The sequence below is a fragment of the Zootoca vivipara genome, chromosome 7 (assembly GCF_963506605.1).
Source record: "Zootoca vivipara chromosome 7, rZooViv1.1, whole genome shotgun sequence".
NCBI classification, from domain to species: domain Eukaryota; kingdom Metazoa; phylum Chordata; class Lepidosauria; order Squamata; family Lacertidae; genus Zootoca; species Zootoca vivipara.
The window spans coordinates 86,001,898-86,020,161 of NC_083282.1; the positions used below are offsets into that span (position 1 = coordinate 86,001,898).

General features: G+C 44.6%; 1 protein-coding gene and 1 long non-coding RNA gene across 3 annotated transcripts in view; one reads left to right on the forward strand and one right to left on the reverse strand.

Moving 5' to 3' along the window:
- CDH4 (cadherin 4) overlaps window positions 1-18,264 on the forward strand; it is a 756,000-nt gene that overhangs the window by 694,016 nt on the left and 43,720 nt on the right. For both annotated transcript variants that reach the window (XM_035121942.2, XM_060277334.1), the window contains exon 9: window positions 15,954-16,139. In XM_035121942.2, coding sequence (XP_034977833.1) covers window positions 15,954-16,139 — 186 coding nt within the window. The remainder of the gene's footprint in view (window positions 1-15,953; window positions 16,140-18,264) is intronic.
- Window positions 1-18,264, reverse strand: part of LOC118088357 (uncharacterized) — a 76,538-nt gene that overhangs the window by 20,763 nt on the left and 37,511 nt on the right. The gene's annotated exons all lie outside the window — the stretch shown is intronic.

Genomic DNA, 18,264 nt, shown 5'->3' on the forward strand with positions numbered 1-18,264 from the left:
AACCACGCTAAAGCCAAAACCATCCGTAAGCCACTTTGGTTCTTGTGCTTTTTATTAGCGAACACCATCACTTCTGTTTCATTATAATTTCTGGTTTAGTGTTCTTGTTTGCAAGGTGCGCTGCGGATATTTTCTCTCTCTAACATGGCTCACATCAGTGACAGGACACATGCTTTGCCCACGAAAGGTCTCAAACGCAATCCCTGCTGTCTCCAGCTCAAGGGATTATTATTATTATTATTATTATTATTATTATTATTATTATTATTTATTTTTATACCCCGCCCATCTGGCTGGGTCTCCCCCGCCACTCTGGGTGGCTTCCAACAAATACAAAATATATTAAAATCACAGATTAAAAACTTCCCGAAACAGGACTGCCTTTAGGTGTTTTCTAAATGTCAGGTAGTTGTTCATCTCCCTGACCTCCGATGGAAGGGCGTTCCACAGGGCGGGCACCACTACCGAGAAGGCCCTCTGTCTGGTTCCCTGTAGCTTTGCTTCTCACAGTGAGGGAACTGCCAGAAGGCCCTCGGCGCTGGATCTCAGTGCCCGGGCTGAACAATGGGGGTGGAGACACTCCTTCAGGTATATAGGACCAAGGCCCTATATATTAAGAAAGAGGTAATGCGGAAGAAATTCATTTTTGTTCTCATTTAAAGGCCAGCCTTCAAAATTCTCACTTTCCAAAACAATGTGTGAAATGAAGCCCAGCCAGCCTTCAAAATTCACATTATCCCCAATTTTGCAGTTTGGTTCTCTGGCCAGGTCCTGTGCACGAAAACGCACCCTCTGGGATAAATTGTACATAAAAATGTATATGTTGTTGAAAATAGCATGCAAAGGGGGAATTGATCTTCCAAAATGTGTACAATAGGAAAAATTTGGAGTCAAAGCTCTGTATATTAGGAAATTTACACTAAAAATGCAGACAGATTTTCATGAAGACTTTTTTTTAAAATTAAAAAAAAGCAGACTGATGTGGAAATGGGGAGAACTGAACTTAAAACTGGGAACAAAGGGAAACTTAGAGAAATCATGATTGATAGATTCACCCATCCCTTGGAAGGGGGTGCCTACCTGGGACACTAGATCGCTTTTCCCATGGTAGACAATACTCTTCTAGACGGACAATTACTCTGGCTGCCGGGCAACTTCCTGCAATATTCAAACTATAAGTTACCTGGAGTTCTGTGAGTCTTTCCTCGGCAGGTTCCCCCCAGGAGTTCTTCCCCTAGGCTGGCTACATCTGAGCTGAAGGAAGGTGAGCAGGGATAAGCTAGTCAACTCTTTGCCCTCTCATCATAATTCAGCTTAGAATCGCGCTCTGCAAGCTTTTTCTACCTGCTGCAGGTTTTGAGCTGAAAAGGGACTAAGTAGTAAAAGTGGCCTCTAGCCATGCATTCTGCTCCCACTCTTCTTAGCTCACCATTGGAGTCAGTCTAGAGTTTTGAAAAAAAAGAAAACATCGAAGGAAAGATGACTGCAACTCTTGAAAATGGTTATTTTGAGCTAGAGTTGGATAAAGGGCCATAGCAGAACAGGTGGCTTGCCATTTGCAACTGAGGGAGGGGGGAATTAGGCTCTGCAAGTCCCTCCCCTTGTCATTAAAGTAACAGTCAGATAGAAAAGGGGGCAACAGGCATCTTTGATTGACATCTCAAGGAACTACAGTACTATGTATTGTATATTATGTATGCTCACCCAACCTGTCAGGGGGTTGTTGCGACTACTCTTGAGTAACGACCCTCCACATGCTTGTCTTTCAGAAGTTTTTATTAGTGCACATTATTTACAGTGAAGTGAGCTGCTGGTTTCATGTCTCATCAGTCCGAATCAGAATCCGGCACTGCCCCCTTTCGTGATCTGGACCAACATAAGAGTCGCAGGACTGCGAACCTCCTCCCCTTTCTCCTCCTCCTTAATTCCGGCTCCTGCATGAGGAGCAGTGGCTCTTGGATGTTGCCAGAGCTCTGGCACTCCCTCTCCGTCTCCTGACCTTCCCCTTCCGACCCTTCACTTTCATTACTGCTGGGAGATGGGCTGCTCCTGATGAGGGGGGGCTGTCCCCTATAAGCCCTCCCCCTTACACAACCCATGCCCTGATCTCCATGTGTTGCAGCAGAGCTTTGCTTTTTAGCTGAAAATTAAACAGGATTGTTATTACTATTCTTCCATAGAACCTCTATTGCCTTTGTGTCTCTTCCTCCCAGAATTGCAGAGGGTTTTCCATATACTCCTCACCACTAACGTCAAAGTAACTCAAAGTGACTGGTCCCCATTTGTGTGCATGTACACACATTCCAACAAATTATTCCAATAAAGCTGACCAAATAATTTGCGAAGGTTTCCTCCCCACACCCACACACAAAAAATATTATTATTTTGTCTCTTTTAATAACATTTCTAGAAGAATGGGGGAGAGGAGTTAACTTTGTCATTTCCAACAACTTCGAGTAATTAACAGCCTCATTTACAACCCAGTTAAACTGACATATTTGAATTTAAGCTAATTGCATCCTATTGAACTCTGCAGCTTATTTCTGGTCTGTGCATGCATCAATCTCATTGGTTTGAGTAGGACATATGTCCAGATAACTGTTTGCAGCGATAGAGCCGATTAGATTGATTTGGCTAAGATCCAAGGATGTTGACTTAATGGAGCTGCATAGCACACTCCATGGGAAATAACATTTCTTTGTCACAAAGCAGCGTGCAGAATGCGAGGAATAATGGGCTTTTAATTTCGGTTTCCAAGGCGGCAGTCCTACGCAGGCCTACCAGGGTGTGAGTCCCACTGAGCTCAGTGAGGCTTAAGGCAAAGTTGCAGCCACAAGTAGCTAAGGCTCAACTTCCAAAGTCCGTTTCGGGGGCCTAATCCGGCCCACCGGTTGGTTTAATCTGGCCCCTGCGGCAGTTTATTTCTTGGGATAAAAGGCAGCCCTGTTTAGGGAGGCTTTTAATGTTTAATAGATTATTTTATTTCATTTTTCTGTTGGAAGCCACCTAGAGTGGCTGGGAAAACCCAACAACCAGATGGGTGGGGTATAAATTATTATTATCATTATCATTATCATCATCATCATCATTATTAAAAACCTCAAAAACTTCAATCCTAAAAAAAGGTTAACAACTTCGGTTGGCCCTTTGGTCGGCCCTCAGGCCTCTTCACTTCATCAAATTTGGCCCTCTTTGAAAAAAGTTTGGACACCACTGTCTTGCAAAATGCACATGCGTGGGCTGCCATCTTAAGTAGGGAAAGTGCTTCTTAACACTTTCTCTTCCCGCAGTTTTCCCACTACAAATGATGATGATGATAATCTTAATATTATTTATACCCCGCCCATCTGGCTGGGTTGCCCCCCACAGCTGTTGTTTACCACATAAGGAAAATATGCAGATAGCTGTATCTTTGTTTTCCGTGGAAGAAAGGTAGGGGTGTTTTGTTTTGTTTTTGCGAAGGGTAGTTTTAGTGGAACCACATCCAGTGGGGTAGAATTAATGGGTTTTTACTATACACTCAGGTACGCCAAATTCAATGCAATGCCTAAACGTGGAATGTCTGAGGGTGTTGGAGGTGGGACGGGTAGGTAAAGGTAAAGGACCCCTGGACAGTTAAGTCCAGTCAAAGGCGACTATGGGGTGCAGTGCTCATCTCACTTTCAGGCCGAGGGAACCAGCATTTGTCCACAGACAGCTTCCTGGGTCATCTGGCCAGCATGACTCAACCACTTGTGGCGCAACGGAACACCGTGACGGAAACCAGTTTCCGTTTACCTTCCCGCTGCAGCAGTACCTATTTATCTACTTGCACTGGTGTGCTTTCGAACTGCTAGGTTGGCAGAAGCTGGGACAGAGCAACGGGAGCTCACTGCCAACTTCTGATCGGCAATCCCAAGAGGATCGGTGGTTTAGACCACAGCGCCACCCGAGTCCCATCGGTGGGACAGGTACACCTGATGAGCAAGGTGTGTTAGGGAGAAAGGAGAAGAGACTATGACAGTCATAAGGACATGAGAAGATCCTGTGGATCAGGCAAATCGCCCATCTGATCCAGCGTCACTGTTATCGCAGTGGCCAATCAGATGGCTGTGAGAAACCTTTCCGTGGTTTCTACCCTGTTTCTCATATTTTAAGACATACCCATAAAATGAGCCATAGCAGGATTTTTAAGCATTCAAGGAATATAAGCCATACCCCGGAAATAAGACATAGTGATAGGCGCAGCAGCAATGCCGGCCGCGGCAGGAGGAGGGAAAAAATAAGACATCCCTTGAAAATAAGCCATAGTGTGTTTTTTTGAGGAAAAAATAAATATAAGATGAGAAACACGGTAGCAACTGGTATTCAGAATCATAGCTGCCTCCAACTGTAGCCATCAATAGCAGGCATCAAAAGCCCTCCCTTCCAATGTGAACTAGGTCAGTAAAAAGCAGCTTGGTGTACATTTTAGCTCTTGTACATATGGCCTGTCCATTCATTTCAAAGGAAGGGGCACATCCACAGATGCAAATGTATTTCCTCCATTCATAAATAAGGCAGCCTTTGAAGATGGTGATGCTGTGTGCATATCTTCAACCATAGCTGCCAAGTTATCCCCTTTTTAAAGGGATTTTCCCTTATGCTGAATAGGCTTCCTCGTGAGAAAAGGGAAAACTTGGCAGCTATGCTTCAACACTAAACCTTCCTTTAAAAATTTGTTCATGTGTAAAGATCAAGCCAAATTTTAGTTATCAGAGATAGTTCAAGTCTCTATTTAGGTCTGAATGCACCCTATATCTAATTAGAATTAGATTGTCTTTTTTTAAATGGGTCAGCCATGCCGGGGGGGGGGGGGGAGACAAAACAACAACCCAACGCTCCCTAAGATCTAATCTTGAGATTGTGGAGGGGGGGGGGGAGATAGTTTTATATTTGTTCATTTACACCTTCTCTATGGTTAAAAGAAGAATTAAAATGAGGTCATTAAAGTTTCCCTGGAGACAAACCTCAGACCTCAGTGGTAATATGATTAATCAAATGTAAAAGTGAAGCCAGCTATCTTGAATGAATATAACTCATTTTTATAAAATATCTAATTACTGTAACATAGTCTGCTATAGGGAAAAAAGGAAGAGAAAATTAATTGCAATAACAATTCAAGAAGATAATTTTTTTTCAAATTGAGGTCTACACACGAAGCTAAACGGAGATGATTAAGTAATTTTGGCTTCATGAACCCCCTTGATGGGAGTTAGTAATAATGAATTTTTCAGACCCTGGAGTTTAAAATTGCCAAAGATTAGGGCATTTTTTTAAAAAGAAAAAAAAACCTAGTAGACTTCAATTTCCTGTTGCCAAAAAAAGGAAGACAGATACATTTGCTTTTCTCAAATTGGAATATAAACCTACTTGTTTAAATTTCAGAGTGACAAAATGCAATCTTTCAAGTCCCCATCTCAAGTCACTTAAAACTGAAACAAGTACACCATCCACAAATGCCTTTGCATTGTCAGAGCCAAGGCCCTCAAAATTCAAGTAAGCAAAATCCCAAATCACAACACTGGCCTGATTAGCACATAACCATGCTACGCCATGGGTAACATTAACCATAGTCTGTGCTAACCACAGTTAATAAACCATGGTTGGAGCTGAAGCATTTCACAGAAGGTCGTTTTTAAACCTTGTCCTATTTTGTCCCAGAATAGTTAAAAACATCAGTGAGAGCAGCTGAGCCTTGGGAGCAGTTTATTTATTTATTTTTGACACTCTTCAGTCACAGCTCAGTAGCTTTTGGGTGGTGCTGACTCCTTAAGGAGGAACTCCAGTTTCACATGGAAGGCTAAAGCTGACTAAGGCTTATAAACCAAATACAAACCTTAGTTGGTAAGTGACCTTTAACCATAGTTCTTGTTGCAAACTCATTAAGGAAGGAGAGAGAGAGAGATGGGGGACACAAGGAGAAGTGGGGGACCCATCAGTTCATATTATTAATGCATTTACACCCAACATACAAAAGATGTTACCTGAAAGTAAGAGGTCTTTATTCAGCCTCAGCAGCAGACAGTGCTCAAGAGTGAGCAGGGCAAGAAATTCAAAACTGGTCAGAAGCAACAAAGATGTCCCAACAAGTTTCCACACTCCTCCCACCATGCCATTAAAGACAAGGTATGGTTCACTCACTCATGAGACTCTCTCGCCTTATGTGACCATTGGGATTGCAAACATGTACCCCACCTCTAGTTTCTTTTTCCCTTCAATGAACACCTCAACATTTTGTACATCCTAAAGTCCGCAGGTCCTTATCAGGCCATTATAAAACACATTTAATTTGCAAGCAAAAGTAGGACATTATGGCAGCATCTAGGAAGTCCCCAGAATATGTCAAAATTACTACTTTTGGGGGGGTCCTCTTTTTTTGCCTTGAAACAGATAGACACCTGACCATTTGAGGGCATGATATTCCTGATAGCATGAATGGTTGTGGTTAATATTTGATCTTCAAGCAAGGTGGTTTTGATGGACCATGCATTAAATTTCATGGCAGCCATGTGTTCTCCAGGGCTGTTACACAGCTTATGTACTGTGCAGCCTAGTCCATGCCAGGTACCCTGTCAGCTTGTCCTGAGCCTATTTGTCATGAACCATTTCATTTGTAACATCTGCCCGTGCTACACATCCCCCTGCTGCGGTGTTTTCCCTTCAATGCAACCTCTCTGCAAATTTCACTTTTCCATTAATATACGTGGAGCCAGGAGGAAGGAATCCATTAGCCAATGCCCCTGTAATATCTATTATGTAATAATGAGGATAAAATGTCCAAAGTGAAAATGAGATGCCCGTGCCAAGGCGCCGCTCTTCTAGATGTGTGCAATGAGATGTAACGTTGCCAGATGTTGCCGGCAAAAATGTCCACAATTCAATTAAATGGTCTCCAACCTTCCCCGCGTTGTGCTTTAGTCAGGAAGCAAACCACAGGTAGTAGCTTTATTGAGCTAATATGTATTCACATTGGATTCCTATAAACAGCAGCCTGGGGTACATCTTTGCTATCATAAAGCAGTGTTTGTTGGCAGAATAAAGCAAACAGTTTCTCCTGGCTGGCTGGCTCCAATGGCACGGAGTCTTCCGATCCAAGCAACCACCTGTTCTACAAAGTCCAACAGCATCACTGCAAAGAAACAAACAAAGACACCATGATGGCACAACTTATTCTGGGGTTCATGGCATATATTATGCTAATCTCTGGATGTCGCTTGGCATCATAGAAGGCAATGTGCATCTGGTGAGTTGGACCATTGGATCACTGGAGCCAGAGTTGTTTCTTCTGCCTTGCTGTAGCTCACTGGAATCTCAAGAATAATGTTCTCCAAGCTGTGCTTGGACCTGGGACTTCCCAAGGTTGGGGCTACTTCTGTAGCTGGTGCAATGACATGGGCCAGGGAAGTTGCCATCAAGAAGTCGCTATTGGAATGGGCTGTAGCTCAGAGGTTGAGCTGTAGCTCGGAAGGCAACTTCTTATATTCCTACTTAGGTTTAGGTAGAAGGCGGTTCCCTCGTTGCGAGAAGCCAAGTTGCAGGGAACTAGGCAGAGGGCCTTCTCGGTGGTGGCGCCTGCCCTGTGGAACGCCCTCCCAACAGATGTCAAAAAGGAAAACAACTACCAGACTTTTAGAAGACATCTGAAGGCAGCCCTGTTCAGGGAGGCTTTTAATGTTTAATAGATTATTGTGTTTTATTCTTCTGTTGGAAGCCACCCAGAGTGGCTGGGGAGACCCGGCCAGATGGGCGGGATATAAATAATATATTATTATTATTATTATTATTATTATTATTATTATTATTATTATTACAATGTTGCATGTACACCTATGTGTGTTGCTGTGGAGGGGGTGGACTTCTGAACTTAAAAATGGAAAGCGTAATGCTGGTGGTCAACAAAAGAGGTTTAAAGACTGTCTCAAGGCAAATCTTTAAAAATGTAGTATAAACACTGGCAGCTGGGAAACACTGGCCTGTGAGCGCTCCTGTTGGAGAACAGCGTTTACCAAAGGTGTCATGGGCTTTGAAGACACTCGGACTCAGAACGCAAGGGAGAAACGTGCTAAGAGGAAGGCACGCTTGGCAAATCCACACCGTGATCAACTCCCGCCCAGAAACCAATGTCCCCACTGTGGAAGGACGTGTGGTTCCAGAATTGGCCTCCACAGTCACTTACGGACTCATTGTTAAAACCGTGTTTATGGAAGACAATCTTACTCGGCTATGAGTGATCGCCAAAGAAAGAAGAAGAAGGACTTCAAGGACTACATAAACCCATGCTGAGCCCCACCCAGCCCTTTTGTATTTCTGGCAACTTTGCTCCTAAGATGCACTTCAATTGTGACTAGTTGCTTTGGGGATGAATAGGAATCTTTCGCTTGTTCATGGTTGGCCCTTTGAAGCAGGTCCCCCCCCCCCCAATCTGCTCTGTACTGGCTAACCTGGGGGAGGGTGGAATCCATTGTGAAAGGAACATACAGGTTGCCCCATGGCTACCGTTCTCAGACATCCAGATTTTGTTTTAAGCTTGCCTTCTACCATCTCCTGCTTGTGGGATTCCTATAGGCCTCTGGTTTGCCATTGTGAAAGCCTGCTGGTGGAGTGGATAAGCCTTTGATCTTCTCCAACAGGGCTCTTGTTATGCTCTTAATCCCAACCTCCTCCATTTTATAGCCGATAGAAATGAAAGCTCTCCGTTGCAATGTCCGAGGAAAGAAGAAAATGCTCAAGAACAATGAATAAAGCACAGTAAAACCATCCTTATGGAAGACAGTTTACAGCTAGGAAGTTTACAGCTTTGAAGCAGCTATTTATGTCAGTCTTTTCCATTTAAGTGGCTTCCTTTAAAGCCACATTCCTTGACTTGGTTGCCCTCCAGCTGTGCTAGCTGGGGCTGATGAGAACTGTAGCCCGAAAGAATCTGGAGGGCATCAATTTGGGGAAGGGTGGCAGAAGCTGTTTTGTTCCCAACTGGGATATCTTATAAATTATCCCTGCATTTATGCACACACCCCTTTCTAATGAGACAATTAGCCTTAACTAATGAGCCCATTTACAGATGCCAGCGCTGCCTGTTACTCATCCCTACCTCTCTCTCCATCCCCTTTGCAACCATGTAAAGGTTTGACAGTTTTACCAGAATAACATACTCAAAAGGCTTTGGAGCAGAACAAGAAGATGGTGCTCCCCATGGAGATGGGGAATTGAATCCATGCCTGAGAAAGAAGAGTGCAAATCAGAACTTTCTTGAAGATTTCATTCCTTATTATCTAAATACACAGCCTTTCTTTTTTTTAACAAATAGCCCCAAAGTCAGTGAAATGACACTGTGCAAAGAATTTGGATTTTTCCATTGGAAAATTATGTTTAAATAAAAGTAATCCAACCATGCCAGCCCCTCCACACACAAAAAAAGTGTGTAAACAATTACAATTTCAAAGCAAAAAAAGTATATAAAGTCTGTATTTAACTCCGTATTTTAACCCAATGTATGCATTTCCAAACATACTACTGTATTTGCTAATATTGCTAATATTTAATGCATTTTGGTGTTTTCCCTGAGCTGAGAACTGTATCGCAAAATTCGGAGCAGTGCAATCTGAAGGATAGTTTCTTTCCCACCTGAACGTATATCCACAAGGTGCGGATCACACCTTGGAATTCACAGAAATCTAATCCCTCAAGGATCCCCACTACATAGTTCGTGAAAACAAACTAAGCAGAGAGCTGACTGCTCAGGGTTCACTTCTGATTTGTTGACTGTGTCATGCTATGGACCTAAAGCCAGCATGGCATAATAATAATAATAATAATAATAATAATAATAATAATAATAATAATAATAATAATTTATTTATACCTCACCCATCTGGCAGGGTTTCCCCAGCCACTCTGGGCAGCTTCCAGCAAAATGTTAAAATACAACAATTCATCAAATATTAAAAGCTTCCCTAAACAGGGCTGCCTTCAGATGTCTTCTAAAAGGCAAATAGTTGTTTATTTCTTTGACATCTGGTGGAAGGGCATTCCACAGGGCGGGTGCCACTACCGAGAAGGCCCTCTGCCTGGTCCCTGTAACATCACTTCTTGCAGTGAGGGAATCGCCAGAAGGCCTTTGGCGCTGGAACTCAGTGTCCGGGCAGAACGTTGGGGGTGGAGACGCTCCTTCAGGTATATTGGGCCAAGGCCATTTAGGGCTTTAAAGGTCAGCACCAGGTCAGTGAGAGATTTTACTTTACTTTAAAGGTCAGTGAGATATTTTACTTTCTTGGGCTCCTTGATCACTGCAGATGGTGACAGCAGTCACGAAATTAAAAGACGCCTGCTTCTTGGGAGAAAAGCAATGACAAACCTAGACAGCATCTTAAAAAGCAGAGACATCACCTTGCCTACAAAGGTCCGTATAGTTAAAGCTATGGTTTTCCCAGTAGTGATGTATGGAAGTGAGAGCTGGACCATAAAGAAGGCTGATCGCCGAAGAATTGATGCTTTTGAATTATGGTGCTGGAGGAGACTCTTGAGAGTCCCATGGACTGCAAGACGATCAAACCTATCCATTCTTAAGGAAATCAGCCCTGAGTGCTCCCTGGAAGGACAGATTGTGAAGCTGAGGCTCCAATACTTTGGCCACCTCATGAGAAGAGAAGAATCCTTGGAAAAGACCCTGATGTTGGGAAAGATTGAGGGCACTAGGAGAAGGGGAAGACAGAGGACGAGATGGTTGGACAGTGTTCTCGAAGTTACGAACATGAGTTTGACTAAACTGCGGGAGGCAGTGCAAGACAGGAGTGCCTGGCGTGCTATGGTCCATGGGGTCACGAAGAGTCGGACACGACTAAACGACTAAACAACAACAAACAACAACAAGGTCAGCACCAACACTTTGAATTGTGCCCAGAAACATACTGGAAGCCAATGTAGGTCTTTCAGGACTGGTGTTATGTGGTCTCAGTGGCCACTCCCAGGGACTCCTACTGGTGAGTCTAGCTGCCGCATTCTGGACTAGTTGTAGTTTCCAGGTCACCTTCAAAGGTAGCCCCACGTAGAGCGCATTGCAAGCGGGAGATAACCAGAGCATGCACCACTCTGGCGAGACAGTGCGCAAGCAGCTAGGGTCTTAGCCAGCGTACTAGGTGGAACTGGTAGACAGCTGCCCTGGACACAGAATTGCCTCCATGGACAGCTGTGAGTCCAAAATGACTCCCAGGCTGCACACCTGGTCCTTCAGGGGCACAGTTACCCCATTCAGGACCAGGAAGTCTTCCATACCCACCCACTTAAATGTCTCACTAGTACCAGGGGAACTTGTGCTTATATCCAAACTCAGTCACTTGCTCTTCCTTGTGCCTGACATTCTCCCTCATGCCAACGGAACAATTCTAATTCCCCCACCCGAAAAAAAATCTGGTGGGGGTTTACAGAGTAGCAGCTCTCCCCCCCCCCCCCCCGCAGCATGCTGCCGCCAACATAATATTACATGTTCCTTACCCTTCCTCCTCCCAGTGCTTTTCGATAGAAGGATTATGTCTCCTATCTAATATCTGAATCGGATCAAATATTCTTACCATTTCTTCTTCCCATTCAGTCCTCAAAGGTCCTTGAAAAACGTGTGCATACTTTGCTGCCTTGTGGGGAGGGGGGATTAATTTAAAACTCATTATGAGAAAGTGGGCGGTTAATATAAAAAGCCTAACTTTGATTTATCAGACAGAGGCCCTCCTTTATTAAAAAAACAGAACAAAAAAAACTTTATGATGCTGGTATGGATTAAGCTGCTCTCCAACCATGCAAAATACTGAGCGAGAGTTATCAACTTCTTTTATGGACTCTTTCGTATGGAGAAATCTATATCAACCAGAAGAAGCGCCCTGCCAGATGTCTCAGGGAGGCTCATATGCAGAATGCGGAGATTTTGGTGATCCCCTTCGGTTTATTATCTGAGTTGTCTCCAACTAAATCCTGCTCAGAGTAGACCCGCTGAAATAAATAGACCTGCGTTTTCCATCTCTATTAATTTCAATGGATCTACTCTGAGTAGAATTTAGTTGCTTATAACCTCCCAAACTCAGTTATTGAGATATTATTTCCCTGAATGAGGAGGCTGTCTTTGCTTACGATGGCTAATGTAAGAGGTTTGGCTGTGGTTCCTCACAGGAGAGGGACAATCCCATTCATCTCTCAGATCCATAGAACTCCTTCTGGGCTCACGTGTTTGCCCATTCCGTCTACTAGAGGGATTCTATCTGCAGGGATGCATGTGTATGGGGGAGGTCATCATCTGCTGAAATGAAATATAAGGGGAGGAGCATGCATGCATCAGAGCTTTGGTGCTGGGCGTGGGTCTTTGGGGCAAACAATTCTCAATCCTCATCTTCCTTGAAGGGGGTGGGGGATGAAGATTATCCACTTCCTATGACTGCACCAGCCCAATGCATGCTTCATCCAACTCAAGTGTTATGGGGTAGCTATTGTGCTTAAAGTGATCTTGAGGGTGTGCTCACAGCGAAGGACAAAACTGCAAATGCATTCCTCTCCGAGCACAGATAAAAGCAATCTTATCTTAGAGTGTATACTTCAGCAAGTTTTCATGTACAGATTTAATACTGATTCCTGCTACCTCTGGACATTCTTTCAATAACTTTTGACAGTTTGGAACACATTCTCTGTACATTTCCGAGTACGTTTCCGAGCACAATTCAAAGTGTTGGTGCTGACCTTTAAAGCCCTAAACCAGGGGTCAGCAAACTTTTTCAGCCCTCAAACCTTGTGGGGGGCCGGACTATATTTTGAAAAAAAATATGAATGGATTCCTATGCCCCACAAATAACCCAGAGATGCATTTTAAATAAAAGGGGCACATTCTACTCATGTAAAAACACCAATCAGGCCCCACAAATAACTCAGAGATGCATTTTAAATAAAAGGACACATTCTACTCATGTAAAAACATGCTGATTCCCGGACCATCTGCGGGCCAGATTTAGAAGGCGATTGGGCCGCATCCGGCCCCCGGGCCTTAGTTTGGGGAACCCTGCCCTAAACGGCCTCGGTCCTATATACCTGAAGGAGCGTCTCCACCCCCATTGTTCAGCCCGGCGGTTCCCTCACCGCGAGAAGTGATGTTACAGGGAACCAGACAGAGGGCCTTCTCGGTAGTGGCACCCGCCCTGTGGAACGCCCTCCCATCAGAGGTCAGAGAGATAAACAACTACCTGACATTTAGAAAATACCTAAAGGCAGCCCTGTTTGGGGAAGTTTTTAATCTGTGATATTTTAATGTGTGTTGGAAGCCGCCCAGAGTGGCGGGGGGGGGGGGAACCCGGACAGATGGGTGGGGTATTATTATTATTATTATTATTATTATTATTATTATTATTATTATTATCATTATCATTATCATTATCATTATCATTATCATTATCTCTGTGATTCTATTACTTCACAGCAATAGACTTACATTTTCTAGATAACTTCTTCTGGAGCAGGGACAGGGAGCCTTCAGCCCTCCAGATCTTTCAGGTCTACAACTCCCACCTGACTGTTCACTATGCTGGCAGGGGCTGCTGGCCCTTTGTGGTCCAATGACCTCTGGAGGGCCACAGGTTGCCTACCCCATTCTAGAGGTTAAAAGGAATGCTTAGAAATTCTCCAAATTCTCAGTCCAAAATGCTCTCGAGACTACTGTTCTTTTTGGTCTGTTGTGTTTGCCAGAAGCAACAAAAAACAAAAAAACCCACAAAAACGCAGTTGTAGAATAATGTGCTTAATTTGCACAACATATTCCTGCCTCATCTTATTTTGGTTACCTTGGTTCAGAAACTGGATTTTGCTTGAAATCAAGGGAAGATCTAGTTAATTACCCATTCACCTGAGGTGCCACAAGACACTTAATCTCAGGGTTGTGGGTTTGAGACCTATATTAAGCAAAAGATTCCTGCATCGCAGGGGGTTGGATTAGATGACCCTTGTGGTCCCTTCCAATTCTATGATTCTTCATTGAGCTGGTTACCAAAAACAATATTCAAACAGTTCTCACTGAAGCAGCACTATTGGGTTACCCTCCACAATCAAATATTCCCCTGAGAAATGTTGGGAGTGGCTCATTTTTCACGTTATCCATTCCTCGGGCCCGAAACAAAGGTACATTCGATGAGAAAGCAAGCTCGGCAAAACTTGAAAACGGAAGCCCTTGCTTGCTTTTTATTATTTTTATTTTTATCAGATCAGAATTTTAACGTGTCCTCTCCACCCTCACCCCCCGCCATGAGTTTGCGAGATAAAGATCTTCTCTTGTTGAGCCAAAGAGCTCTTAAAGGTCATTGGCACAGGAGCTCCATCACTAAGACTGGGATGAGATCCCATTTTGGATAAATTCACAATTTTTCTTCCTAACAAGATGATAGTATCAGGGCTGGAGCGTACCGGAGTGTTGGGTTACAGATGAAAGGCTATTGTGTTCTCAAAGGCAGGCTCTGCGAGTTTCTGTGCAATGCACAAGGCCCCAGAAGTCAAGTAGTTTGATGAAAGGGCTTCTCTCTTTATTAGCTTTCGAATACAGATAAAAGTACAGTTTTCCTGTGAAAGTCTAATGCAAGCTTCAGAGGCTTTCCCCCCCACCCTTTTGTGTGTGCTCACAGCTCTTTGGTACAGCATCTCCTTTGCATGCAAAAGGCCGTGGGTTCAATCCCTGGAATCGCCAGATAAGGCTGGGAATGCCTGCCCCCTGAAACTCTGGAGACGTGCTACCCCAGTGAGACCATACTGAACTTGTTATAAGGCAGCTTCCCAAGTTCCTAAATAGCTCAGTTGGTTAGAGCGGCGGGGGCACAGGGGCGGTTGCCCAGGTGCAAAATTGTTAAAGGGCGCCAAATTTCAACACCCAATGCTGCCTCAATACAGCTGCGTGCCTCTATCGCTGGGCTCCATTGAAAATGGCTTCTCCATGCGAACCAGGAAGTGACCTCTCCAGACAATGGGACAACTCTTCTTGTCTTATCTCTGCGGCTGCAATCTCCCGAGAATCACCATTAGGCAGTTGAATGTGCATCTGTACTCCCATCTGTTTCGCTCCCTCCCAGGTGGCATGCTAAGCCACTGGAAGGCAGAAAGGGCAACAGTAGTTGGGTCTAGAGCCAATGGCAGGCAGAGGCAACTCATTCTAGCTCCTCCTCCTTACTGACCCCCACAAGGACAACAATGAGAGTAAGGAGGAGGAAGCTCGACAGGTAGGACCACCCTTTGGACTGGTTGTAAGTAAGAAGGCTGGCAAGGTGGGACTGGCTGAGGTTGGCATGGCAATGCCCCATTTGGCCTACTGGACCAGCCTTCACTGTATTGTAGTGGGAGAAACTGTTACCAGATGACCTGGGGACCTCCTCCAGTCTGCTATTCAGGTACTGACTATTGATGGCCAACTTCATGGCCCCTGACAGTCTCCCTCCTTGTGGTTCTTTCTCTTTAACTTGGACTTGACTTGACAGACTTCCCCTTAGAGAACTGTCCTTCAGACGACCATTGAGAGGTTTTTAAGACACGGTGCCAATTTATGTATTTTATGATAATTACTGTCAACGTTCTTATTTCTTAAGTGTTTTTTAAATATTTCCTTGGTTGTTGTAAACTGCGGTGTCACCATTTTTGTTGGAGGGTGGTATAGAAAACTCTTAATTAATTAATTCGCAAAATAAACAGGGGAGGCCTCCAAGCGTACAGACAACCAGTTGAACTCACATTGAAGAGACAATGGGCACTTTCCCCAACACACAGACACACACACACCAAAAGTTCACTCAGTTGTCTGAAAAGGGCACTTGGAAAAGTCAACACTGGCCTCACACGTTTTCTGTGCCATCCCAGTTGGTCTTCCATTATGTGAATATCTGCAAACACACAAACATGCATGCTTCTAACAGCCCTTTCTTTTTCTTTTTCAGTATTCCGGTGAGGTCCCAGAAAACAGAGTGGAAGTTGTGGTCGCTAATTTGACAGTCATGGATAGAGATCAGCCACACACGCCCAACTGGAATGCCGTTTACCGGATTATCAGTGGGGACCCTTCTGGTCACTTCACCATCAGGACAGACCCCATTACCAATGAAGGGTTGGTAACAGTTGTGAGGGTATGTACATTGTGCTGCTCACCTCATTTGGGGGCCCCGTGGTTCTACTCACCCCACTTGGAATTCTATCGTGGGCAATTTATGGGAGATTTCTGTCTGTAGAAGAGTTAGTCAAGATCTTCTAATGAAGGGGTCTGGACCATAAAGGACTTTGGCAAGGGTGGAGATCGTGGGTGCAACACACTACCTCCATTTTTTAGCTTGCCCTCAGGGCTTTCCTCAGAACCAGTCCCTCCACAACTCCTCCTCCCAGGCCATGTCTCTCATTGAATAGGCCCTTAAATTAGCATGACCAATTTCTCCCTATTGATTTCAATGGGTCTACACTAACCAAGTCCAGCTCTGGATCCAACCAATTCTGCTTGGCTGTCCCACATCTCACCTCCACTTCGAAACAAGACATTACCAACGTCAGCGGCAACTACACATACCTGATAATACCTCGTTTAAGTTTTAGACCTCGAGCGCACTGCCTGTACCATTAACCTGCATGCGGAGGTGATTGTTGCCTTTTGAAAAGAAGCCCACATTTGCTATTTGTTTGTAAACGCTGCTTAGAAAATCAGCAGCACGGGTCAACACCTTCTCTCCCCGTGTGTTATGCACAAGAGAACATCAAGCGAATCAGTTAGCAGATAAGATTCCTGCAGCTGTTTTCCATAGAGTCTGTGGCATAGACCATCGAGACAACAAAGGATGTGCGAATGATGGGCTGCTCTGATCGGCAAGGACTTGCGCAGTGTGTCCGATACACTGTTCTTGAAAAGAATCTTCTTTTTTGCAAGCATGTTGCTGAGAGCAGAGCTTTTTCAATCTTTTGAAAAGTGTGACCTTCCCACAGCAGCAATTTTTTTTTAATGTACTATGCTGCACTGCTAAAGTTGAAAAAGCAGCATTGTGAAAGAGTGATTCATGGGTGAAGAACATTTGCTGCTACCTAACAAACTGCCCTGCCTCCGAATGCAATGCCATCCATGAAATGCCACCAGGATGGAGGGAGAAGCATGTGAGCTTGTTCTTGCAATGACCTTGGGGACATTCACGGTTGCTTCCTTGTTAAGCAATTATTATTTTTAAAGTCATTTTAACTTGCTCCATCTGTGGTTCCTGCAGCCTACACACACACATACCTAAAGCCTCATCCTTTTTCATCACCCTTATCTTGGATTCAATCCATGACCTATAAGACAATCTTCTGTTGCATGCATCTTTCTTCATCACCAATGGTAGCATTTTACCGATCCATTCAGAATTCTCCCATGGAATCCAACAGCCTTGCTGCCTGAGAATCACTCTCTAACAGGGAAGGGAACTGAGGGCCGGGAGTCTGAACCTGTCTGGCTCTTCGGATGCCCTAGGCCAGGCATCCCCAAACTCAGCCCTCCAGATGTTTTGGGGCTACAATTCCCATCATCCCTGACCACTGGTCCTGCTAGCTAGGGATGATGGGAGTTGTAGTCCCACAACATCTGGAGGGCCGAGATTGGGGGTGCCTGCCCTAGGCCATGCTCCCTGTCCAAGCCACACCCCTCTCTGGCTCTGCCCCATGTCCCCCTCTAGTGCTTTTGCCCAGCTGAATTGTGTCCTTGACATGTGTCCATGTCTCTTGCTTGCCCAGATGGAGGCATGTGTGGAAACCCCTGGTAGAGCATCTGCTTTTTATGCTGAAGGTCCTCGTTAGATAGCTCAGTAGGTTAGAGCATGGTGCTGGAGGGCCGAGTTTGGGGATACCTGACCTAAGGTATCACGAGAGCAGTTTTAACGCAGCCTCAAAGGCAAGGAGCATGGGGGGGTGGCATTTACATGTTCATCCCCATGCCACAGGGACATCATAAGCCAGCTCTTATTCAGCATTTCCTTGGGGGGAAAGGGCAACTTTTTCCCACCCCAGCTTCAATTTGTAACTCATCCCAAGCTTGAATTCCTATAGCTGTGCAACCACTGGCGATAAAAACACAAAGAAACACATGGAAACAGCCCATCATGTCCTGTCAAACCGGAAGCTTGAAATTGAATTTATCCTGTTCACCTGATCCATCTGTACACTCCACGTTTTTGCAGAGTTGCTGAGCCAGAGATGGCTGTTTTATCAGGGAGGGTGGGAAGAAAACAAGGCCCCATCACA